General features: G+C 44.4%; 1 protein-coding gene and 2 long non-coding RNA genes across 32 annotated transcripts in view; 1 reads left to right on the forward strand and 2 right to left on the reverse strand.

Moving 5' to 3' along the window:
* The window catches only part of JADE1 (jade family PHD finger 1), a 502176-nt gene extending 484150 nt beyond the window's left edge, over window positions 1-18026 (forward strand). For all 30 annotated transcript variants that reach the window (XM_081538240.1, XM_081538244.1, XM_081538243.1 and 27 more), the window contains 5 exons: window positions 107-274; window positions 1453-1569; window positions 4973-5494; window positions 10629-10746; window positions 14205-18026. In XM_081538240.1, the coding sequence (XP_081394366.1) occupies window positions 107-274; window positions 1453-1569; window positions 4973-5494; window positions 10629-10746; window positions 14205-15115 (1836 nt within the window). In that variant the 3' untranslated portion in view covers window positions 15116-18026. The remainder of the gene's footprint in view (window positions 1-106; window positions 275-1452; window positions 1570-4972; window positions 5495-10628; window positions 10747-14204) is intronic.
* LOC145525400 (uncharacterized) lies at window positions 10608-16136 on the reverse strand. Its single transcript, XR_014068185.1, has 2 exons — window positions 13553-16136; window positions 10608-13456 (listed from the first exon to the last, which is right to left on the reverse strand). It is a non-coding gene; the product is annotated as an uncharacterized LOC145525400 (long non-coding RNA).
* Window positions 17174-24613, reverse strand: LOC145525395 (uncharacterized). Its single transcript, XR_014068180.1, has 3 exons — window positions 20730-24613; window positions 18728-18845; window positions 17174-17277 (listed from the first exon to the last, which is right to left on the reverse strand). It is a non-coding gene; the product is annotated as an uncharacterized LOC145525395 (long non-coding RNA).
* Window positions 24614-25112: the final 499 nt, after the last annotated feature.

Below are 25112 nucleotides of genomic sequence, written 5' to 3' on the forward strand. Positions count from 1 at the left end.
TGGTGGCAGTTCTGTTAAACTCTTTCTAGGTGTTTGAAATTAATAGACATACTGGGAAAAACAGCTCTCTTCTCTCTTTCCCTTGGGATGTGCGGTGTCTTCACAGGCCTGCTATGGAATCCTCAAGGTCCCAGAGGGCAGCTGGCTGTGCCGGACGTGCGCCCTGGGCGTTCAGCCCAAGTGTTTGCTGTGTCCCAAGAAAGGAGGAGCGATGAAGCCCACCCGCAGTGGGACCAAGTGGGTGCACGTCAGCTGTGCGCTGTGGATCCCCGAGGTGGGTACCCTTCTGGGCGGTTCAGCTCCAGAGCCTGTGGCTGGTCATTCTCACAGGGAGCCATAGGCCTCATCGTAGCTGATGAGTAAAAAGACATCTGTGAATTGCTACTCCTTTTTCCACCTTAAATTGAATCTGAAGCATGCTGTCACCTGCTTACAGTGTGTGTACATTTGTAGAAATGTTAACTGGGAGCCACAGCTAGTTGGATTCCTGGGTGGCGGTGTTCAGATTTGTCTTCAGACGCCATTGCAGCTGGCCCTCCGCTGCTCCCAGGAGTAGACCCATGGCCTTCACGTCGTGTCCTCCCCTGAGGTGGGCTGTAACCCCCTGGACCTGGCGAACCATGCAGGCCACACAGTGGTGGTGAAAGAACCACTGCTCTAGGTCACATTTGTGTGATTTTTATTAAAATTCTTACTTAGCCTCAACCTTTTTAATTTCAGGTCTGGTCTAATTTATTTCAAGTCCCAGACCTTGACTAATTTAATTTGCATGGCTCACTCTGAGAATATAATTTGTGATTCAAATTTCCGCATTTTTTGGTGTGTAATTTTGGTGCATTTTGCTCCTGAGGAAAAGTTATCTGAGTAAAGTGAGGCTTCAGGACTTGAGATCTCACAGTTTGGTATTAACAGGGTACAGCTCAGTGATCTAGGCTGAACACGGAGAGGACACCTTATTTATCATGGTAGTTTTCTATTTAGTATGTAGTAAACATTTCTGACGGAAGAGAATGATTTTTCTTTAGTGAGAGAGAGATACTAATTTAAAAGCAGTCACTATTTACTTACTCAGTTGTTCGCAACATGTTTGAGTATATTTAAGATGGATTTCCAGCCTTGACCATTTCTCTGTGGACCAGAGGTGTACTCGCTTACCTTGTCCTGATACGTACACATCTGAGCTATCACTCGGGTGAGCAAGTGAACACTGGGATATCTGAATGTCTTACAAACAGGATGTTCGCATCAGATGAAACCCAACCCCCCTCCCCAGGTGTGGAGCTAGCCCCTTTAAAGTGGGATTTTAACCTGAGCTAGGAGGGCGAGGGCCCTTTGGCACCCCCAGTAGGAGAGTCTTGGAGGGAACACATCTTGAAGTTTCTCCTGTCTGTACTCTGCCTTTGTCTGTCTGATGGCCTCTACCGCCCTGTCTTGCTGTGTCTCGGTCTCCAGGTGAGCATCGGCAGCCCCGAGAAGATGGAGCCCATCACAAAGGTGTCCCACATCCCCAGCAGTCGGTGGGCACTTGTGTGCAGCCTCTGCAATGAGAAGTTTGGGGCATCCATACAGGTAATCAGCTCAGTTGGGACAGTGTGACTACCCTTCCCTGCATTGCAGGGCAGGGTTCTGAACTAACTCTCACAGGGTTTGGAGATGGGACTGGACTCCAGGAAGCAGGGTGAGGTTCCCACAGCCCTCTAAGTTTGCTGGGGGCGAGTGGTGCAGCCACACCTGCTCTAAACGCCTTTATTGGTGGATTGTAACCAGAACACCAGTTGTAACCATCACAGGGCAGCTCGGAAGTCTGCCTGGGCTGCCCAGCAATTCCAGTCTGTGCCTGTTTATCCTTGCTGCCACAAGCATGGCATCGTGGGGACAGCCCTGGGGACAAGCTGGAGGCTTGGCACTTGAGGGACAGTCACCCCCTCCCCTGCCGAGGGACAGCCCTGCCTCTGTGGCTGCCTCAACCCCGCTGGTGTCTGAGGCTTGCACGTGGGTTCCTTGTCTTGGTGCACACTGTTTGGAATCAGCTTGGCATGCTGAGACTTTTGTGTTTGGTAAAACAGGGACTCCTTGGAGCACCAGCTGGGTAGGGGGCACCCCTGAGGTGCTGCTCCTAGGGTTCTGCACAGCCTGGATTTCTGATTTTTTTATGCTGTGTGTGTGTGGAAGGTGGGGTTGGAGGGGAGCCTGTATGTAAAAATTGTGCCTGCATTTTCTGTGTCCATGTGCAGGCAAGTGTGGAAGATCACAACGTAGGAAGAATTAAGGAGAAAATATAGATGGCCTGGTGGTTTTCCTTGTTGTATAAAACACTACTTGAGAAGTTAATTTCTGGGCCTCACATTTTTGGCATCTAGACAGTCTTGACTTAAGAGGCCTGAGATGCTGTTCCACCGAGGTCTCCAAGTCCTACATGTGGCCCTGCTGGCTCCTCCTGTGGGAGGTGCCCCCTCAGGACCATGGCTCCTCCCCCTCCTCGTCTGTCCTCCCCACTCCTCCTCAGTCCCCAAGTCACATCCTGAGGGCAGAGGGTGTTGGTTTGGGGTGGCTTCTCTCTTGATGCAGAAAACACAGCAGCTTGGCACAGACACAAACTGCACAAGCTTGGTCAGACCACCAGTTGCGGGTCTGAAAGAAATGACCTCATTTGACAAAATAAGCTTGTATTTTGGCTGATAGATACTCCTCTCCATAAGGTATCCAGTGGCTGGTGGTTTTTAAAAAGTTTTCATTTTACACGCCAAGCAGTTGTGCTTTTCTTCGTTATCACTTCCATTGGTGTTCAAAAATCCAAAATGTAACAAAAATATTCAGAGGGTGAGGCAGGAGACAGCTGGTGCGATTTGGCTGTGGACCTTGAAAATAGTGCAGATTTTTTTGTATGTGAACGGAAATCGGCTTAAAACTAAATCATGACAAAAGCCTTTGGCTTGAGAATTGTATTCAGAGGACATGGAGGAGAAATTTTTAAAAGCCACAAAGTAAAAAAAAAAAAAAAAAAGACATTGGAGCGGGTATATGTATGTGTGCATAGACTGCCCATGTGAACACTTTCAGGAAACAAGCTGTGCAAACCAAGGAAAATGGAAATCATTTTCTTCCAAAGTACCTGATGTTCGGAGGATAGAAATTACACCCTTTACTGAGCAGGTCCTTCACTGATGCTTACAGGAGGCAGGCGATTGGGATCTCTGCTTCTCTTTTAAACAGAGACGATAAAATGATGGGTTTTTTTGTTGTTGTTGCCATTGACCTCTTTTTCCCAGAACGTTAATTTGAAGGAGGAGAGGCCAAGGAAGTTTGATGATTTTTCATATCTTCACAGAATAGACTGATTTTATTAAAGAATTCCGGTCTCAAATGTCTGCAGCTGGAAAGGCTCAGGCTTACGTTTCTGTAACATCTGTTTGCTGAGTCAACCTGAATGGGAAAACCCAGAGGAAGGCCATTTGGCGTCTTTACAAAGCCCAGCATAAATGTTCTGCTGTGGCGTGTTCCTCTTGCAGGTCGGGGCGCTGATTTAAAGTGTTGTAGGCGCCAAACACTGATAGCGTCTCCGTCGTCTGTTCCACTTTCCTCCCTCTTGGCTGCCTGCTGAGGAGGAGGAGCGCTTGGCCTTTTACTGATAGTGGCCAGGTGTGTGTGTGTTCTGCCACTAAAGCGGATTTCACACGTTGCTTGGAATTGAGGTTATTATTAAAGACAAAATTACAGATTTATGTTAGTTCGTGTGCTTGAAGTGTGTGCCCTGGGGGAACTGATTTTCTGTGAAGCGAGCTAGATTTTCTGTACTTCTGGGTAGAAGAGACTTTGTCATAATGGAAGAAGTCATGACTGGCACTGAGTCCCCTTTTAAATACTGAAGTGATGAGGGGAAGAAGCCCCAGCCCTAGCCCCAGCCTCAGCCTCTGCAGTCTTGATGATGCTGTGCAGGGCTCCATTGAATGAGTTTAATTAAGCTTTTCAGCTGGCCCCAGGCCACCAGGTTGCGGGTTCTTCTTTCTACAGCCCTGCCGCGCCCGGGATCACTTGGCCTCACACAATACTATGTTGCTTTTTAAGGGACTGGCTTCAGTCACCACCAGGAACCTCCTCCTCGGCATTCTCCCAGCACTGATCAGATGGGGAGAAGTTAATCACTTTTCTCCAGCTAGGCCTCCAGCTTGCTGTGTGGATCAAAGGCAGTGAGTGGGAGATAGGGCTGGGTAATGCCTGACCTCTGGGCTGACCTTCCTTCCCCCTGTTGGCAGTGGGTCCCTCGCGGTTGCACTGCCAGGTGCAGCGCACCCAGGTCTCAGAGCTCGGCCTCATGGGCCCGGAGGCCTCTGCATCTGGCAGAGCGTCCTTAGGGTGCAGAGACTAGTCTCATGCTGTCTGTGCAGGGTGGGTCCAGTCTCTGGTTCCTTGCATCTCGGGGAGTTTTTAATTCACCTCCTGGGGCTTGAGCAACCCCTGCTGCTGGGAGGAGTGTGCCACCTGTGTTGGGCCTCGTCTTGGTGGGCACAGGAAGGGCCTCCATGACCCTGTAACATCTCTGACCAGTGTCCTTCTTGAGGAGATTCTCACCACTCAGGCTTTTCATATATACATTAGAACTCAGATCGGTAAAACAAGTGAATGCCTCAGAGTACACTCTGTGTATTGAGAACATCTGCACGTGCCACCTGTATAATTACATCTGCCTTACAAGGTGATTCTGGATGCATTTGCTTTTGTGAGAGAGTTACAGTTTGGTTAATGAAAAAAAGCCGCCTGAACCCCAAGCCATAGCTTATTTAAAACACGATTAGATCTGCCAGGGGTCATCCACGTGAAGCCTTTCTGTCCCTGAGCGCTCCAGGTGCAGCTTCCTATGTGTGTGCATGTGTGTGTGCCTGCGCATGTGTGTGTGCGGGTGGACGGGGTGTGCTCTCAGGGCTTCAGGTCCTGTCGCTCCCTAACCCCACTTCTTGCTCTGTTTTCTCGCCAGTGCTCCGTGAAGAACTGCCGCACGGCCTTCCACGTGACCTGTGCGTTTGACCGGGGCCTAGAGATGAAGACCATCTTGGCAGAGAACGACGAAGTCAAGTTCAAGTCCTATTGTCCGAAGCACAGCTCGCATCGCAAAGCTGAGGAGGGCCTTGGTGAGGGGACCGCTCAGGAGAATGGGGCTCCCGAGGGCTCCCCGCGGGATCCACTGGAGCCCTTCGCTGGCCTCGAGCAGAATCGGGAGGAGGCCCACCGGGTCAGCGTCCGCAAGCAGAAGCTGCAGCAGCTGGAGGACGAATTCTACACGTTCGTCAACCTGCTGGACGTAGCCAGGGCCCTGCGGCTGCCTGAGGAGGTGGTGGACTTCCTGTACCAGTACTGGAAGTTGAAGAGGAAGGTCAACTTCAACAAGCCCCTCATTACTCCAAAGAAAGACGAAGAGGACAATCTAGCCAAGCGGGAGCAGGATGTCTTGTTTAGGAGGCTGCAGCTGTTCACGCACCTGCGGCAGGACCTGGAGAGGGTAATAATCGACACTGACACGTTGTAGTGAGCTAGAGATGAAGACGGCAGAGAGACGGCCGCTCGTCCAGAGCAAGGGACGGTAGCCGGTTCATTTACTCAGACCCTGTACATACCGCAGCACGAGGTGGTGTTGGTTCCATATATTTATGGGTTGGGGAATTCGATGTACACACACGCAAGATGACCACAGAATGGGGAGCTTCTCTGGTTTAATTTTAAACACTTTCTTGTAGTTCTTAACTGTTCTTCTGGGAGATCACATGGGGTGTCTCTTTCCCCTCCTTCATTCTAGAGCTAGAGGGAACTGAGCCCCAGGGAAATGGCCAAGGGATGGGCTTAGAATTGTTTACAGACTGAGAAGCCAGCATGGATTTAATGGTGCGGGGGGTGGGGGCGGGCGGGCAGAGGTAGGGAGATTTTTGTTCAGCCTGGGGAGGCACACCCGCCGTGCTGGTCGCCGGCTCCCTGAGGGGAGGGACGCACTGCCTCTCCGGCCCAGCCCTGGTCCTCGGCTTGCACACGCCGCCTTCCCCCTCCAGGCACTGAGCGGAGCAGGTGTGGGTGCTAGTGTGTGTGCATCACCGCCACACCCGTGCACGTCTGTTCCCCAGGGTTCTCCCGCAGCGAGGTGCTAAGTCGTCACTGAGGCTGTATATGTTGTGTGTCCGTGTGACTGTGTCCATGTGTCTGTGTGCTTTGTCTGGTGTGGGCATGGGGTGGGTTCTTGGTGCACAGAGGCCTGTGATCTGACTGAGGAGCCCCTGGGCACACTAGCACACTCCGTTTCACACTTCCGGATCACACTTCTGCCCACAGCCTCCGCTGGCGGCACTTCCCTTCCGCTGTCGCTGCTTTGTATCTCCCCGGCTCTCCAGCGTCTCTGGAGTCCCCGTCTGGACCTCCTTTGCAGCTACAGGAATAATCAGGAGCGGGCTGTCTTTTCCCCCGGGCCTCCTGCTCCCTGTAGGTAGCTTCTGACTGAAGCTCACTAACTGGCGATGCGTCTCCGAGCACCTTCTGCGGCAGCTCCCCTGATTGCCCCGCTGCCGACAGCCGCTCCGATTAAATTCATTAGTGCACGGGAGATGGAACGGAGGAGCAGCCTGTGCTGAAAGGCACCCAAGTGGCCTGAAATGGTTAACGCATCTCCCCCAAGCACCTAACTTACTAGTGATTCACCTGCCTGAGAGAGAATCTGACTCAGAGCTGATCCGGAAGTGAGAGCGTAGGCAACGAATAGGGATACGTGGGAGAAGTACTGAAGCAAAACGCCCTGGCTCTCACAGAGACCAGCACTGCCCTGGCAGAGGAGGCGTGGCAGTGAGAGTATCGGTGGGCCTTCTTTAGAAGAGACTATTCTAGAACCTGACAGTGACACCCCACCAGGATTCAGGCGGAGGGGAGGTGAGGGGCGCGGCATTGAGGCTCTCTTGCTCCCGTGCCCCCCCTGGTGGTGAGTGTGAAGAAGACCTCGCCTCAATCATAGGTCTGTGTGACCTTTGTGTTAGAGATGAGAAAAGGATTCAGAAGGATAAAGTGGAATCCTGGTGAGAAGCCTTGTCCCAGCCCGACAACTGCTGTACTTGGGGTTGCATGAGCTTTGGAGTCAGTCCTCAGGAGGGAGGACGAGAAGTCTAATGTTTGGACTGTGTGTGTCTCTCAATCACCACAGAATAAAAGTGTAGAAAATGCTTGTGGTGTACTAACTCTTCTGTACTTAAGATACTCAGATTAACACACGCTTGTAATTCTAAAGTTTTTTTTTTTTTTTGAGTCATCACTGTTGCTTTTTAAGTAGAATGCCAATGATGTATGAGAATAGGGAATAAATCAGGATTTTTGTCTGTGTGGCATTATTGCATTTACTTTATTTTAAAGAAGTCTTTAAGATTTTAGGGCATTTAGTGTCAGTTTAAAATAAGCTTATTAAAATGAAAACCATGTTTTCCAAAATGTGCCACAAGGCCTGTTAGGGTGGGGGCTTTAAAAAATGGAAACCTTGGTGTGCTGCAGAGAGTACAGTTATTTGTAATTATAAAACAGTATTGGGCAGAAGACTCAGCAGGGGTGACAATAAGAACAAATCATAAATTTGTTTTCAAGTAAGTTAAGAGTCTTGGGTAATTCACACACTAGCTAGGTAGTATAATTCACACTAGGTAATTAACATTTCATAGTGGTTAATATGAAGGAGCATGATCAAGGCATGTGGTCCCTTCAGAACGGACGAGTGAGTAGGCCTCATTAGAAATGCAGACAACGCTGAGTGATAATGGTGGTTGTTCCTGCAAATACACACCTTGAGGGTGCCTTGCACACCTAGGTTCCAGTTCTGGACCAGACAGGTGACAGGAATGGACTCCCAATGGTGTGGGAACCTGAAGACATGATTACTGATGTGGTGGGTGCCCTGCCAAGTTGCCAAGGCTGCCACTTAACTCTGGTGGGCTCGCACTCCCCCAAACATTGTCTTCTGAAGGAAGCACTAAACATGAATTCAGCAGCAAAAGGAGTACTTTCTCAGATAAGAATATGCCATCTCTGCACTGGGGCATTGAAAACAGCAGGTCCTGGGGGACCGTTCTGCCCAACATTTAGTGGGATGGTCACTTTTGACATTCTGATAGAGGCTACAGTTGTCCGTGAACATAAAAGGCAAGTTAAGCTCTAGTGTTGCAAGCAGTGTTTGGGATTCAAGAAAACTTGAGATCACTGTTGGGTTCCTGAGGGCAGTGGTTCTCAGCCTGTAGCCCTCAGCCTGCAGCAAGACCTGCTGACTTTTGGACCCCACCTCTGACTGCAGAAATTCTGGATGTGGAGGCCAGCACTCTGTATTTTAGGGCCCTTACATGTTTGGAAACCTCTGCTTTGTGTCTCTTGGGTTTAACATGGTATGAGATCTGTTTTTGGGTACCACCTCGCTGGCAATTGGGAGAAGATGGAGGGGAAGGAAATCAGGTCTAAGTGCACAGAAAGGCCAGGCAAGGTGCGTCTTGAGAGAGCCTCAGTTCAGTTTGAAATACAGGGGCTGCTGATGGAAGTTGCCCTTCACGGGGTGTTTTGTGCATAAGGGAGGTGAGGTTTAGGGCACTCACTATTCTACTGTGGCCATCCAGGCCTGGGTTATTCAGAGGCTGATTTTTCCAATAGAAAACCCTGGGGTCATAGTTAGATGTCTCTCTTCCCAGATCATGGGGAATGGAAGTGTGGTTTTCCCACTTAGCAGCCAGGGTGGACATCTTTTCTGGGAAAAGTGGTTGCAGACACCAAAGTTAAATTTCATTAATATTCAGAGTTCAAGTTCTCTGTCTTTTCTATTTCCATTGACAATTTTAAGGAAAAAGATATTTATCTCTATTGTAAATATGACTTGAAGAGTAACTTTGTCCACTCCTGGGCTGTCAGAATTTACCTTTCCTATCTCTGCAAGTTGGGTTCCCTGTCTTAATGTAAAAACCATTCTTCATTTGTTTTTCAGTAATTAATGAGTCTGTAATAAGGATCTAGGTTTGACTCCTTCTTTTTGAGCTTCTACTCTTCATCTCCTCTGGGTGGAATATTTGTAAAGAGAATCTCACCTACTGGCTACCTCCATCCCCAAACTGGTCAGAATTCTTAAAAAGGACACCTGGCCTGGGGGAGTGAGGCTGTCAGAATGTGTTTTAACCGGGGTGAATGACACTGAAACTATTTACTCTGAGATAGGAAGGCTGATTTTCTTTGCAATTATTTTTATTAACAAGTGTTAGAAAATTCCTAAACAAATAGTGAATCATTTGGGATCAAGAGAAGCCTGACCTGGTGCTCCTGCTGTTGGCTGGGAGACGACACCATTTATGATGTGTAAAATGCAAACGTGAAAGCCAGCTGACCTTGTGTCCTTTTGCAAAGGAGGCTGTCTTTAACACAGCTGGGGAAGAACAGATGGAATTGTTAGGGTTCTTTAGGGGCGGTGTCTGAACATAAGCCAAAATTCAGGGTTGTGTGTGTCTTGTTGCCACTCGCTGCCAAAAGATGAGTGACCTTCGAGACGGTGACAGGGAATGGGACTGCCCAAGTGGTGGGAGAGTATAGTTGTGCCTTTGGTGCGGGAGCTGATTGGGATATGAAGTCATTTTTCTGTCTTGCCACTGAGCTTACTGGGATGGTATTGTCTGTATCTTGAAGACAAGTTTAATTTTGTATCTGGTGTGTTGAATTTGACATTTGTGTTTCCAGGCCCATGTAAACTGATTGGGTTTACCAATAAGTTTTAGGACTGAGAGATTGAAGGGAGTTTATTGACTAAGTCATTAAATTTTGACTGTATTGACTGATCACAGGTGGCTCTGAAAATGAGGAACACATCTGTGTTGATTAGTTAGTATAGGTTAATGAGGATATGCATGCAGTCCCCCAGTGGTTGCACATCAGATGCCAAGTGGAGCTCGTAGCGCTGGGCTCTTTCAGTTACTGACAGATGGATCAGGAAGCAGGCAGTGTCAGTGTTTCCAGTGGTGATGCAGAGAGCTGGCCTTGAGATGCTGATGTAGCAAATCTGTGGCAAAGCAAGGACTCTCCCTAGGTGTTTGCTCTATAGGAACAAATTAGGTATCTGTAAACTCCAAGGTATCTCAGAGAGCTCAGTGTCCAGTTGATGGAACTTTACTTGGGTTCTTGGGGACCACTTGGCATTCTAGTGGGCCCCACGCAGGAATGTTTTTGTGGGGGGGCTCTTCCCTCTAATGGTCCTTGACCTTGTGCTTGCCTAGTTGCATCTTCAGAAGATGCTTGATAAAGTGCAACCAGGGTGGCTTCTGACAGTAGAATTCATGGGAGGATATTGGGGGTGATAAGCAGAGTCCTTTGGCAAGAGCCGGTATGGTTGGCCTTGGACAGCGCTGGGCATCTCTTTGCTGGGAGGAGCCGATGGCTGAGCATTGGCCCGGTTTGGTGTTGGGGGCATGGCCCCCTCCTACAGGCCCTTTCTGTGGTACATCCCAAAGGGAGGTTAGAGATTACATAAAACATTTATGTTTTGATTTCAAAAGTCAGTCAAGGACCTAGTGGGACACATTTTTTTCTCAGGTTAAAAAACAAGTACTGTTATAATGTACATTGCTTACTTAGAATTTTTATTCTCTACGTTCCAGGTTCGGAACCTCACTTACATGGTGACCCGCAGGGAAAAGATTAAACGATCTGTGTGCAAAGTCCAGGAACAGATATTCAATCTTTACACTAAGCTTTTGGAGCAAGAAAGAGTTTCAGGTATGCATTAAGCCCTGGTAGGTCAACCAACAGGGCAGGGGTTCGTAAGCCTTAACACTCTTTTAAGGGGGAAAATTATGCTAGTGTCTTTTAAATTTTCTTTTTTACTCTAGAATCAAAGGGAAGGCTTTTGTTGTTGAGGGAAATCTCAGGCATTTGAGGCACTGTGGTCTAGGGGACGGGGCTATGGGTTCAGCCTCATATGGGTTAAATCCTATATTCCCTACTTACAGGCCCAACACAAGTGAGTCTAAAGTTTTCTGAGTCTCCTTCATTTCCTCACAAGTAATGTTGGGATGAGATCTCCAGCTCCCTCCTGGGAAGTAGTGTGAGACTCAAAGTGCAACTTATCTATTGCAAAGCACTTGATAAATGTGTCTCGGGCATACCTAAAAAGATGTATTGATTATCTAGCCTTTGGGTTTACCTGTAATGTATGGTAAATATATCTAAGATTGGGTACTTAATGCACACATCCATGTTTAGATAACATTCACAGTGGATTATTTCGGTGTAATTGGAATTTTGAATATTTGAGATTCAGCACAAAGTATTAATTTAGTGTCACCTATCTTTGCATTTCTCTGGCAAAGAGAAAACTAAGATATGGACTTCCTTCCCTTTGGAGAGCACTTCAGTGACTCTGAGATCAAGTGCATAGTGGGGCACATTGTTGAACCTCTCTAAATCTGTCCATCTGTAAGAGGTTTGGTCCAGAATTCCGGCCTCTGAAGGCCTTTATGTGCTAACGTTCTGTGCTCACAAGCCCCAGAAAGCAGGTGTTATAAGGATTTCAGAGGACGAGGAAGAGTGCTGAGTGTGTAGAGACCTACCCGCTAGTAGATGTGAAGGTCTTGGGAGCTCATGTCTGCTTCTCTTTGCACGGCTTTCCTTGTGCACAGTCAACCAGCTTACTCTAACCTTCTGCTTTTGTGGCTCTGTACATATACTATGAAACATGGACTCAACAAAGAAATAATCATAACCTATTATATTGACATTCTGGGTTTACCTAAAACCATCTGGATATATGTGACTGGACGTAATTGGTCAGCTGAACAAAGAGGAAACAAAGCTTGGCAAGTTTTAAAAGATATCCTTGTTTTGATACCATTAACTTATTTAATAATATTATCCTAGATAATTTCCTTTGCAAGAGAAAATATTCCCCAGATCTGTCAAGGTGATATCAATAGCTAGACTTGTGAGTTCAGTTGTAAAATTTTTGAAATAAATTTTTTCAGGTAGAGTATCGTAAATATTGGGTTGGCCAAAAAGTTTGTATTTTTTTTCATAAGATGGTGCAGAAAAATCCAAAAGAACTTTTTGGCCAACCCAGTACCAGCAGTTTGATTCATCAAAGTGAACTTATGTCTCTTCCTTATTCCTACTTGAATGCAAATAAAAGAGGGCGCTCTCCCTTCCTTTGTGTGCATCTGGCGGGTGTGGAGCCCTCTCCTCCAGCAGCAGAGGCCCAGGATCGCCAGTGCAGTGGTGCCCCTGGAGTTTTGCCTCTGGAGGGCTTTCTCTGACTTGCTAGGTCCTTATGTCATGAGTGATTACTAATGAGTGAGTTTGCCTTTGAAAATAAGCTGTAAAAGGAAGCCATAAAGAATACTTTCATCTGATTCTACTTGAGTCATTTCTTACAGATATTGTAGGGCATTTTTGTTTTTTGTTTGTATTTCATGGCAGCGTTTCTTTGGGTAAGTGGTTGAGCCTCTGAAGGTCAGGCAGTGTTCTGTGTAACAGCTGTGATGCAGGCCTATGTTCCAAAGTCCCTCTGCTGTTCCACAACAGGAATGGGGTGCGGGGTCCTCCTGCCCCCAGGAGTGAACGGGCCAGGTGTGACTGGTTGGAAGCCATGCCCCAGGGAATGAAGTGGAAGCCCCTTAGGATGCCTTTTGTTCCCTTTCCTTTTTCCAGTTTTAGACTTTCAGTTGTGTTCTTACTTGTGCCTCACCTGATCTCCCTTTTAAGAGAGAGGATTCCAAATAAGGCAGAGCAGATGGCCATGACTTGACTGTGTCCCTAGGGTCCATGTTGACGCTGTGCTGTGATTCTGGAGTGGGCAGGGCCGTTCTGCTTGGGTGAGTGTGGTCGGTGGGGACAGCGCTTGTGGGAGTCATGAAGCAGAGGCTCCTCAGAGGCCTGGATCTCGAGTCACAATGGAAATCAGAGGACAGTACCTCTTACCTTTTTATTTTCCCACGGCAGGTGACTGAGTAAAAGAAATACAAGTGTGGTGTGAAGGTTGACCGTAAGTTTGGTTACTGAGAAAGCAGGCATTTCTGAAACAGCAGATGGAAAACCCCCTCCCCTGTGGTCACTTAGAGTCGCTAGCTCATTCTGTCTACATGCGGTGTCTGTTCCTGCTCAGCAGTAGGTTCACGTGGGCTCCTGTGCTACTCTGGACGAAACCTCGTTTCCTGGTGGCTCATGGCTCAGAGAACATGACAACTGTTTTGAGGCTTTGGAGGCTTTTGCAGGGACATGGTCCTTCTGATGAACTCTAGTATGTTACGGATTTACCCAGTATTTTTCAAACAGGGTTACAGTTTGTTACCGGTTGTGAGATGCATTTTAGCAGGTCAGCACCAGCATTAAAACAAGTGAAACAGAACAGAAAATGTCAGAGTGTCCATGTCAGGTGATGAAGGCTAATATGGTTGCATGAAAAGTGCACTTTTATTGGGTTATGATTGTGCAACTTAGTTCTTAATGTGATTTGCATAAAAAATGCTTGAAAAATACCAATTTAACTTATCCTTGTTTAGACGATATTATTGGGTTATGATTGTGCAACTTAGTTCTTAATGTGATTTGCATAAAAAATGCTTGAAAAATACCAATTTAACTTATCCTTGTTTAGACGATAATTCAGTTTAATTCCACAAGTGTGTTTTACATATAATGAGTAAACATATGTACTCTGTCAAGAATGATTTTAAACACCTTCCTTTATTCATTGCACAATTTATGTGTATTTATCCTCATTAGAGCCCTTTGAGGGATAGATAATTTGGAGAAAGCAGCTTAACAGCCCCACTCCCTGCCCCTGTGGTCGTGCTGCTCCCAGGCGGTAGGCGAGGCAGGTGCTGAGACCGGGTGGTGGTGGAGGCAATGCTTACTTGACCACGGAAAGATTCTGCGGTAAATCACATATGAAAATCAGATCACTTATTTTGTTTGAAGGCAAGTGTATTCCTTGAAAAGACAGTTTCATGAAAAAAATTATGTGAAGTTAAGCTGTTTTAGAGAAGAGCATCTAGAGCATGCAGAGTCTCAAGGCAGGTAGTATCTTTACTATAAAAACCAAATTTTACAAACTGGGTGGTTGTATGTTGTACTGTTGGATGGGAAGTCTGCATTAGTGGGCCATGCTAAGGGGTCTAAAATTTTATTATTCTGGATTTGCTTCTGCTGTAATTTCTTTTTCTGTGGTTTTATGTTCACAGGTGTGCCTTCTTCCTCTTGCTCCTCCTCCTCACTGGAAAACATGCTTCTGTTTAACAGTCCTTCTGTGGGCCCTGATGCTCCCAAGATAGAGGACTTGAAGTGGCATTCTGCGTTCTTCAGGAAGCAAATGGGTACTTCCTTGGTTCACTCGCTGAAGAAGCCCCACAAGCGAGATCCATTGCAGAACAGCGCTGGGAGCGAAGGCAAAACCCCGCTAAAGCAGCCAGACCTGGGGGGCAGAAGGGAGGGGACGGCGGGCCCAGAGAGCTTTCTGAGTTTTGAAAAGACCTTTGCAGAAGCACGGCTCGTATCAGCACAACAGAAAAATGGCGTGGTGATGCCAGACCACGGGAACAGAAGAGACCATCGTTTTCATTGTGACCTCAGCAAGGGAGACTTAAAGGACAGACCTTTGAAACAGAGTCACAAGCCTCTGAGGTCCACAGACGTGTCCCAGAGGCACGCGGACCACGCCAGAGCTGCCGCCTCCCCTGGGGCGGGGCAGTCGGCACCCGGCACGAGGAAGGAGGCGATGCCCAAGTGCAACGGCTCCCTAATCAAAGTGAACTATAACCAGTCTGCAGTCAAAGTGCCTACAACACCTGCCAGCCCCGTGAAGAACTGGGGAGGATTCCGGATTCCAAAGAAGGGGGAACGGCAGCAGCAGGGAGAGGCCCCAGAGGGGGCCTGCCACCAGCACTCAGACTACCCCTACCTGGGCCTAGGCCGAGTCCCAGCCAAGGAAAGGGCGAAAAGCAAACTGAAACCTGACAACGAGAACGACGGGTATGTCCCTGATGTAGAGATGAGTGACTCAGAGAGCGAGGCCTCAGAGAAGAAGTGTATCCACGCCAGCAGCTCTATCAGCAGGAGGACAGACATCATCAGGAGAAGCATTCTGGCCTCTTGATGAAACGGGCACGATGGTGCAGGAGACGAGAGCTCTGACACGGGGGAACGAGTGGAAACCCATCACTCCTGAGCTACACAAATACATTTACTTGCAATTCTGATTGAAATTTTTTTTCAGAGTCATTTATAAATCATTGTTGTGAGAAGTGTGTTATTTGCAACTTGTTGAGGAAACACAAGAGTAGATTGTAACCGTAAGACACTACTAAGACTAGAGGCTGAATTAAACACTAAAATAAGAATGGATGAAGTAAGTTTCTAAAGAGGGCTAGGCTGAACTAAGCCTCACGAGTGCTTACTGCCCTCTGTATCCTTCCCAAAGCACAAACTCTTAGTTACATGAATATACGGAATCAGAGATGGTTCTTGAGAAACCCTTATGTATCATTTAATAGCCCATAAAACTTATTTTCTAGGACTGTGGTGGATCTTGAAATCATATTTATACTTTGGCCCACGGACTGTTTTGTTGCATTGTAGTATACAGGCAGTAGCTCTGAAGCTTCAGTAATTCTAGGGAATTCATGTGTAAATATAGCAGATGAGGGAAGAGAAAAGTTTGAAAAAAGGTCATTACCGGAAGATCTGAAGGGACAGGGTAGAGCTGCTGGAGCTTGGCGATTTAGGTAGACGGAAGAAGCAAGGTCCTGCTGCTGGCAGCTCTTGGGCTGAGTTCTGGATGGAGGGCAGGTGGAGAGTGAAGCCATTACAGGGTTCCATCCATGAGAAAGGGCAGTTGAGGTCCCATCTTTACCAGTCCTCTCGACCTTTCTCTTCCCTAACCACTGCCTTCTGGGCCAGCTTGGGATTCCGTTGGCCATTGGCAATATCTGGCCACCTGGCTTCCAACAACACAATGGCTGTTCAAGTTTTAAGCAATGAACTTTCAGGCTCTGGTGACTCATATTTCCAGAGGCAACCACTAGTGCATACGCTGGGGAATCCGGCCTTCCAACATGAATGGATTCCTTGGGTGAAAAAAAAGAAAATGAAAAAAAAAAAAGGAAAAAAACCCAAAATAGGTTATATTTTAAAAATAATAGAAAGGCAATAAGTTGCGATAACCTCTTAACCCTTGACCAAGTTTATACAGGAAAGAGACTGAAGTGTAACAGGTTTTCTGGAGTCAGAGTTCTAAGCTCTAATTCGTAACTTGGACTTTCTGATTGCAAATGGCAATAACTAGTAAGTTATCAGCAATAATAAATTTAGCATTAAATTTGAGTACAATGTTCTGTTTTTGCACTCACTGCAGTGCGTTTTGTATTAAGACAGTGGATAGTGTTAAGGTCCTGTTAATTTTCTTTGGAATTCAATGTAGTTGTGAATCAAACTTAAAAGAAGGAAAATTTAAGTAGCAATGAGATTTAGAATTATGGGCACTTGGAACAAGCCCAACTTCCCCTAAATTATCCCTTAGTTTGTTGATACCAATACTCAGATTTCTGATTCATTTATACATTTATTTCCATGTGGCAGGGACATTCTGATACTTAATGAGTAATGCTTTGAGTTCTGTAGTAGTTACCTTTCAAGTCTTCCAGATGACTGTCAACAAGGAAAAAAGGCTTATTGAATTCCATCTTGCTATGCAAGTGTTATCAGATGATCAAATAGTAGATCTGATACATCCCCATTGTATGTATGACATTTTCAAACCAAGTCTTAACTTTTCAAATACATTTTAGTAACTGATTCAGGGGAGGGGAAAGAATGACCCAGGTTTTTAGATTGACTATTTTTGAGCTATGGGGCTCATTTTTCAAAGAATGTTGTCCAGATAAACTGTTGCTACAGATATTAGAAGTTTCTTATGAATCCAAGTTGTACATTAACTCAGCATAATTTAAAAATCAGATCTTTTTCTTTTCTTTGCATATGAGCAAGAAACCTTTTGCTGGATACAGAAGAAGGTGGACTCTTTACAATTCTTTTTTGACTACAGCAACAGCTCTGGGTGAGAGTAGAATATATAGAGGGATGATCTGTCAAGCCATAGAAAGAAAATCTAAATTCTAGTAAGTCTATGACCTCTCACCATTTATAAGAGGTACCAGATTCATTTGCACTATTAGGAATGCTAGTTTTGTGCAAAAATAATGCCTTACCTGTTTTTTCCCCACATTTAGGTTGAAAAGCTTTCAAACGTTCCAAGTTATGCTGAACCAAAAAGAAAACAAAACAAAAATAAACCCCACACAAAAACAAAACACACAAACACAAAAAGCCCACACCTTTAATTCCTGCTTCGAAATGCAAATGGTACAGTTTCTCTGACAGTGTAATGACAGCTCTGTAAGTCAGTTTCATGTCCTGCTGGGACCTCCACGAGGTATATGAGCGGCAGCCAACCCGACCTGCCCACTCGCACTCTGAGTGTGGAACCATTTGCTCTTCTTTTCTTTTTTTAAAGCTTTATCTTTCCGTGTGCATCCTGACCAAGAAATATCTTTGATTATGATCAATGTATTATGTCAGAAATGTAGGCTAGTTAAACTTTTGTAAAGTTGCCTGGAATGTCATTTGTTAGGTTATAAAACACAAAATCTAAATGAAGGGTTATATGTGTTGTGTACAAATCTTAATTATTTTGAAATGGACAAACTTGTCATTACATTTGTAACCTTGTACAGAGGATTTTTCACTATGTGCCTAGCTTGGTGTCCATTCAGCTAAAATTGGGTAAAAAAAAAAAGGTGCATGAAGAGTTAAAAATCAGAATTAAACAAAAGTATATGTAGAGATGACTATTTTATATTACATGGCCCAATCCTGTATTTATTTCTACCCCCTTTTTGAAAGTATTTATAAAACTAGTTGAGGACAGCTGTATTTTTTTGTTGAACTATTTAGTAGAATTTGTGCCTTTTTGTCTGTATGTGAATAAATGCTGTACATTTTGCAATACATTTTAAAGTGTTTGAAATCTAGTTTTGCTAAATATTTAGATGTACATGTACACAGTGTCTCATGTGATGGTGCATGTCAGTTATCTCAGTGGCATGAAGACCGCTGGGTACATGACAAGACTGGATGAGCACAGGTTCACTGAGCTGCTTCCTGGTTCAACTTTGATGGTGAGACCCTGACAAATCATGGTTTGATCTTCGTGTCTCCTCGCTGAAGTTCTTTCCAGAATACAGTGTTGGATCTGAAAACAACCAGCTGAAGCAACTTAGACAGTCAGGTTGGAGAGACCTGGGTTTAAAGGCTAACTTGTAGTTTACCAGCCATGTGACCTTTGCCAAGTCACGTAACAATTATAAGCCTCAGTTTTCCCTTCTGTAACAAGAAGAGTGACATCCTACCACCTTCTTGGGGTTGCTCTGGTATTTAAAGCAAGCTCATGGAGCATCTCATAGAAAGCATGCAGTAGGCAGTAAATGCTTGGCTGTCATGTTTATGATTAGTAATAAGAAACTTTATTTCTCCAACATAATGTTGACTGGTAAGCCTTCTAAGGCAAAAAAATACATGTTACTCCTGAACCACAGGGAGACTGTTAAAAATTATTTTTCAAAGAACGGTTTCATTAAACGCATTATTTTGATCACAGAATTCCACAATATTAGGGCAAAAAAGAGATACTACCGTTCTTTACATTACGCACCGGCGGAGCTGGGCCAACCCCAGTTCTGGTTTTCTAGTTCGGTGTTCCCCCTGCTGGAAACAGGCTTTACTCAACCTCTACATGGAGGCGTTAGCATGGAAAGCAATGCATCTCTGTGCTGGAAACAGCAAAAGAGGTGAGGGTTACACAGAGATTAATTCTCATATATATGATGATGAACAGAAGCCACAACAGGGTAGTGGTACGATTCCTAGTTTCAACTTTTGTAAAACTGGCCAGTGGTGTTTTTTTTTTAATAACATGAATTGTTGTTCATCAATTTGGGTAAAAGCTTGTTTATTTCTCCTGTTCCTCCTTAGTGACTATTTACTTCCGTGTTGCTTGCTCTGAGTAAGGCCCCAGAGAGAAATAACTGATTCTTCCTACAAGGTCTTCAAGTTGAATAACCACAATAGTTCCCAAGGGAAATTAAGTCCCCTAAGAGCCAAAGGAAGGGCTTCTTGCTGGCAGTTGTGCAACACGTGATGGGAAACGTGGCGCCAGGGACCCGTGTTCGTGGTTTTTACCCAGATCACTTAGAAAACTGCTAACTTGGAGGCATTCGCCATCTGCAACAAATGTGTCAATGAACTTCAAGGTTGAAATCTTCAGTGTGATTTCCCTTCAGTGTTCAGAGCTGCATCTGATGATATACCCTGGTCTGGCAGACCAGACCTTTGACTGAAAAAGGGTAAAAGCAAGTGTGTTATCTGCTTCCTCGACACTGGCCGTTCCCTGGGCTGCTGAGTGGCGTCCCCGCAGTCCAGCCTTCCCTGAGTTCTGGTGACTGCTTGTCAGGCACTTCCTCTGGTGCTTAAGATTTGGGAACTCATCCTTTTTCTATACCTGCCTTAACCGAATGCCATCCAGGCCTGGAACCTATGCGTCTGTCTCCAACTCCTGTAGCCAAATGGTGATCTCGGCCTACATCAGAGTATCTCTTTAGTGTTTCTTGCTTCTTGTTTCCCACTACCGTTGCTGTGTAGTTCAATGGCGTTTCTTGCCTGGATTATTGCAGCAGCTTCTATCTGGTTTCCTTGATTCAAGTCTTGCTCCTCCCAGTTAGGTGCAGCCTTGCCAACGCCATCTCCATAGTGATAACTTCCACAATAATAACTGACTCCATCATGCCACAAAGTCATCAGAGAACCTCCAGACTCCTGCAGATGGTTACCCAGGGCTTATCAAATGACAGAAGCACTGCTGGGTATTTTATGCGCATTACTTTATTTAAAGCTCACAGCATGACAAACAGGGATTAAGCAGCCTGCTCAAGGTCCGTAGGTGGTAGAAAGAAGCAAGCGTCTCCAGTCTCCAGCCCCAGGACCCTGCTGCCTCTCAGAATAAAGGGAGCATTCACATAGTTTGTGTGTTTTTGAGTATACTAAGAATTTTATATGTGAACTTTAATGAATTTCTATAAAGAAAAGCTAATTATCTTGGTTTAAAATACTATGTTAATGTACTGGTTGAATGACTATGAACATAACATGATATATTTGGCTTGTGGTCAGTTAGTCCCTACCTTCTAGGGAGAATGGGATTAGTTACTTTAGTGTCCTATACATTTGTAGGACACACATGCACACACATTTACAGATATAAGATATATGCATATATGATCAAAATAATAGCACTCTATCAGCAATGCAAAGAATAATTTGCTCTATATCTTGACACATTACTTGGAAAGTTAAAGAGAATCACCTAAAATCACACTGTTTCTTGACAATGACTCTGCAATTAGAACTAATGTTTTAAAACTAGATTGATGCTATGCAAAACCTTCAAATCAGTATTTTTGTGATATAAAGTATATAATCTGGTTAGCTTTCACAAATAAGTAATGCCAAATTAAATAGCAAAGGTAAAGAAAAAAAAACATACTATCCTTCCTAATGTATCACTGATGTATCCCGATATTCTCACTACTACTTGGCTTATATAGTCTTAGTCTTAAATACGACATTTATTAATTACGGGTTAAGTGTGGTTATTTTACCTGTTAATCTGGCTGATGATTCTGATTTCTGGATTAGAACCACGTGAGACAATTTCTTCACAAAGCAAATCTTTTCTCTGGTGTCTTTCCTCCTTTTCTTGCTCATTTTGGCTCTGCTTCAGCTTTACGGTTTGAATCGTTGCTCTTTTTCATATGAAATGCTGGTGGGCATATCTTTGCCTCAAATAGTCCCAAATACTCAAAGTAAGTAAATACCTTTCAAACAGCATGCTTTAAAATACCATGCTTATTTTGACTCAAGAAATCATACAATATTGTATCAACCACTTTATAATTGCTAAACACAATTTAACATACATTTATTATTTTTTGGCAGATATTTGGTAAATAAATTTTTTTCTGGTGAAATTGTTACCACCTGTGAAAAGAAATCTATCAGTATGTTTTTGAATCTGTCTCCTAAAGCAAAGGAAATAAACCAAAAATAACCAAATGGGACCTAATTAAACTTAAAAGCTTTTGTATAGCAAAGGAAACCATAAATGAAAACAACCTACTGAATGGGAGAAAATATTTGCAAATGGTATGGCCAATAACACAACAATTCAAAAGCATCAATTCTTTGCATTCAGCCTTCTTTATGGTCCAACTCTCACAGTTGATGCTTTTGACTGTGATGTTGGAGAAGACTGTCCCTTGGGCAGCAAGGAGATCAAACCAGTCAATCCTAAAGGAAATCAACCCTGAATATTCACTGGAAGGACTGATGCTGAAGCTGAAGCTCCAATACCTCGGCCACTTGATGTGAAGAGCTGACTCAGACCTTGATGTGAAGAGCTGAAAAAGACCCTGATGCTGGGAAAGACTGAAGGCAGGAGAAGGGGACGACAGAGGACGAGATGGTTGGATGGCATCACTGACTCAATGGACATGAGTTTGGGCAAGTTTCAGGAGTTAGTGATGGACAGAGAAGCCTGGCGTGCTGCAGTCTATGGGGTCGCAAAGAGTCAGACATGACTGAGTGAGTGAACAACAACAAAACAGCCAACAAGGGGTTAATATCCAGTCTATATAAACAGCTCATATAACAACATCAGAAAAACAACTTGATTAAAAAATGGGCAGAAGACTTGATAGTTTTCAAAAGAAGAAATGCAGAAGGCCAACAGGCACAGGGAAAAGATGTTTGCTAGTCCTCAGGAAAATGCAATCCAAAACCACAAGGAGATCTCACCTCACACTTATCAGAATGGCTACCATCAAAGAGAACACAAGTAAGAAAAGTTGGCAAAGACGTGGCTGGTTGATTGGAATATAAATTTCATACTGTGGAAAACAGTATGGAGTTTCCTTTAAATAACTAAAAGTAGTTACTATATGATCCAGCAACTCCACTCCTGGGCATATATACATCTGGAAAAGACAAAAACTAATTCTAAAAGACATACACCCCAATGTTCACAGGAGCATTATTTACAACAGGCAAGACACAGAAGCAACCTAAGTGTCCATCAACATGAATGAACAAAGATGTGGTGTGTGTATGTATACACACACAAATAAGCATAGAATACTACTCAGCCACACAAATAATGAACTTTTTACATTTGCAACAGCATGGATAGACTTGGAGGGTATTATGCCAAGTGAAGTAAGTCAGAGACAAATACTGTATGATACCACTAAGGAATCAAAAAATACAACACACTGGTGAACATAACAAAGAAGACTTACCGATACAGTGAATAAACTGGGCTTCTCTGGTGGCTCAGTGATAAAGAATCTGCCTGCCAATGCAGGAAACACAGGTTTGATCCCTGGGTTGGGAAGATCCCCTGGAGGAGGAAATGGCTACCTGCTCTAGTATTCTTGCCTCAAAAATCCCATGGACAGAGGAGCCTGGTGGGCTACAGTCCATGGGGTCGCAAAAAGAGTCAGACATGATATGCAACTAAACAACAAACTACCAGTGGGGAGAGGAAGAGGAACAATACAGGGGTAGAGGATTAGGAGGTACAAACTATGACATATAAAATAGGCTGCAAGAATATACTGTACAACGTGGGAAATATAGCTAATATTTCATAATAACTAAATGGAGTATAACCTTTAAACACTGAATCTCTACATGGTACACTTGTAATATATTGCACAACTATACTGCAATTAAAAAAAAGCTTAAAAGGCAATCAAAAAAGGAAAATCTGAAAACATTTCAAGGAAATAACCCACTAATTTATATAACTTCGTTTGCTTAGATCTGTATTTTTCACTACAGTTACTTGACCTTTTAGGTTATAGCTAATTTCTTTTCAAGATTTGAAAAAATTCCACTAGATATGAAAATGCTTTTCTCAGGAAGTTTTCTATGTAATGCATAAAGTTTGATAACCAAAAGGACTCTTTGGGTTAGAGTCAGAATCAGAAAAGGCAAGGAAAGACCCGGTCACAGCTCCGACTCATTATAAGGTTGATGAATGAAAATGTGAAAGAAGTTTTCAAAATCTGTTTTGCATCTGTTATTTCCTATCAACAACACGAATCCAGGAACTAAAAGGAAAGAATGGACACTAGTCAGAATTACCTGAAGTCTAGGATGAAGTATGTGTATGAGAAAACCAAGCTGTTTACCATGAGGTCCAGTTTCCTTGACCAGGGGTCTCAGAGAGCCTGTAGAGGCAACTGCTCAGTCACTGTCAGGGAATGGGAGAGATGTCAGAGACAGGGATTCCGCAGACTAAGGATGCAGTGTTGGTAGGAGAAGGGATCTGGGTTGGAGACACCTGGTTTGAAAGCCTGCAGTGACACTTTCCACCTCCATGACCCTGGGCTAGGTGTTTGACTTTTATGACTTGACATCTTTAGAAAAGGAATGAGAACAATTATCTAGCAGGGCTGTTAGGTTATATGAGATAATAAACGCAAAATGTTAGCACAATGCCTTGCATATGGTAGGTACTTAATAGGCATGTGTTATTAATACAGATCAGCATGATTATTGTAGATCCAGGGAAAGATTCTCCAGTGGATCCAATGGTTTCTTTTGGCTATTAGCAGAAACATGACATAACTACCCTTACTCTCCTTTATCTCCTAGAGCACAGTCTCCATGACAGGAAATCCTAGTCTCATATTTTTAATTTTCACAGATTTAAGTGCTAACAGATTTCCTTATACATCACATTATACTCTGATGGCTGTTTTATTCTTTGAAAAAAGGATAAAAATAGGGACTGAGAACTTCCATGGTGCCATACTACAAAACTCAAGCATTTTAAATAAACGTAAAAGGAACAAACAGCGATTACTAGGATGCTACATGGATTTACCAAGAAGAAATTTAACTTATCTTCTCAGACAGGATTACTAGATTAGGTCTGGGGAGTACGACAGTTGTGGCATAAATGAACTTTCTTAGGTAGAAGCCTAGGTCTGTCTGGATGTTTTTATGATAGTGTAGAAGCAGCAATATGGGCTAGACTGAACAGACTGACCATGCCTCATGGGTCCTGCTTAGCATCTGTCACAGGAGGCAGTGGTTGGTAGGCTCTAAGAGACTGCCTACTCAGGTCTGTCTAGTTCTTATTTGTTCAGTGATTTTCATGAAAATATGGGTGGCATGTTCATCAAAGCTATAGATGGATTCACTGTAAGTAAAAAAAAAATTGTCATGGATGCAAGAAATATAGCAGTAAAACAAAATTAAACAGATGCAGTTCCTATGCTTATAGGTAACAAACTGGATGGCAGAATGAGGAGGTAAAATGATTTCAGCACGCTGTAGTAATATAATGTAATATAATGAAATTTAAAAGGGAGAGAGGACCAGTTTGGCTTCTGGGGCAAAGATCTGGCTAAGCAACAAAACCCTGGGAAGAGACTTAGTATTTCAGTCAACAGTACGCTCGGTGACTCTCTAACAGTGTCCTTCAACTTCTAAACAAAGCTGACATGATTTTAAGTTGCATTAATGGAAGTAGGTAGAATAGTGTGATTCTCACTTTTTTCTCATCCTAAATATGAATGAGAAATCATATGAACATTTTCCTGAATCACTAACTACAGTAACTCTCAGAGCGGGCTTCCAGTTCTCTTCCTGGGGTGAGGGGAAGGGGAGCGGTATGTACTGTGAAACCACACCCGTCCCCTAGAGATTCTAAAAAGCTGCCCCCTAACTCCCACGTGGGCAGGTACCACTCACCCTCTCCCCACCACTCTCAGCCATCACCCAGAACAAGGTAATTAGTAGTCCATACCTTGCATATAACGTTTGGCTCTGGGCCTAAGACTGACGCATCCCAAGCACACCTGGTTGAAGTGAGGTGCTCACAGTACCTAATGGATGGGTGAGGGACGACGCATGTCTTCAGAGATCAGGGACTGGCTGGCGCAGGGACTCAAAACCAAGTTCTCTGAGGAAAT

Source organism: Giraffa tippelskirchi, chromosome 11 (genome assembly GCF_054371585.1).
Source record: "Giraffa tippelskirchi isolate mGirTip1 chromosome 11, T2T-mGirTip1v1.2.pri, whole genome shotgun sequence".
Lineage (NCBI taxonomy): Eukaryota > Metazoa > Chordata > Mammalia > Artiodactyla > Giraffidae > Giraffa > Giraffa tippelskirchi.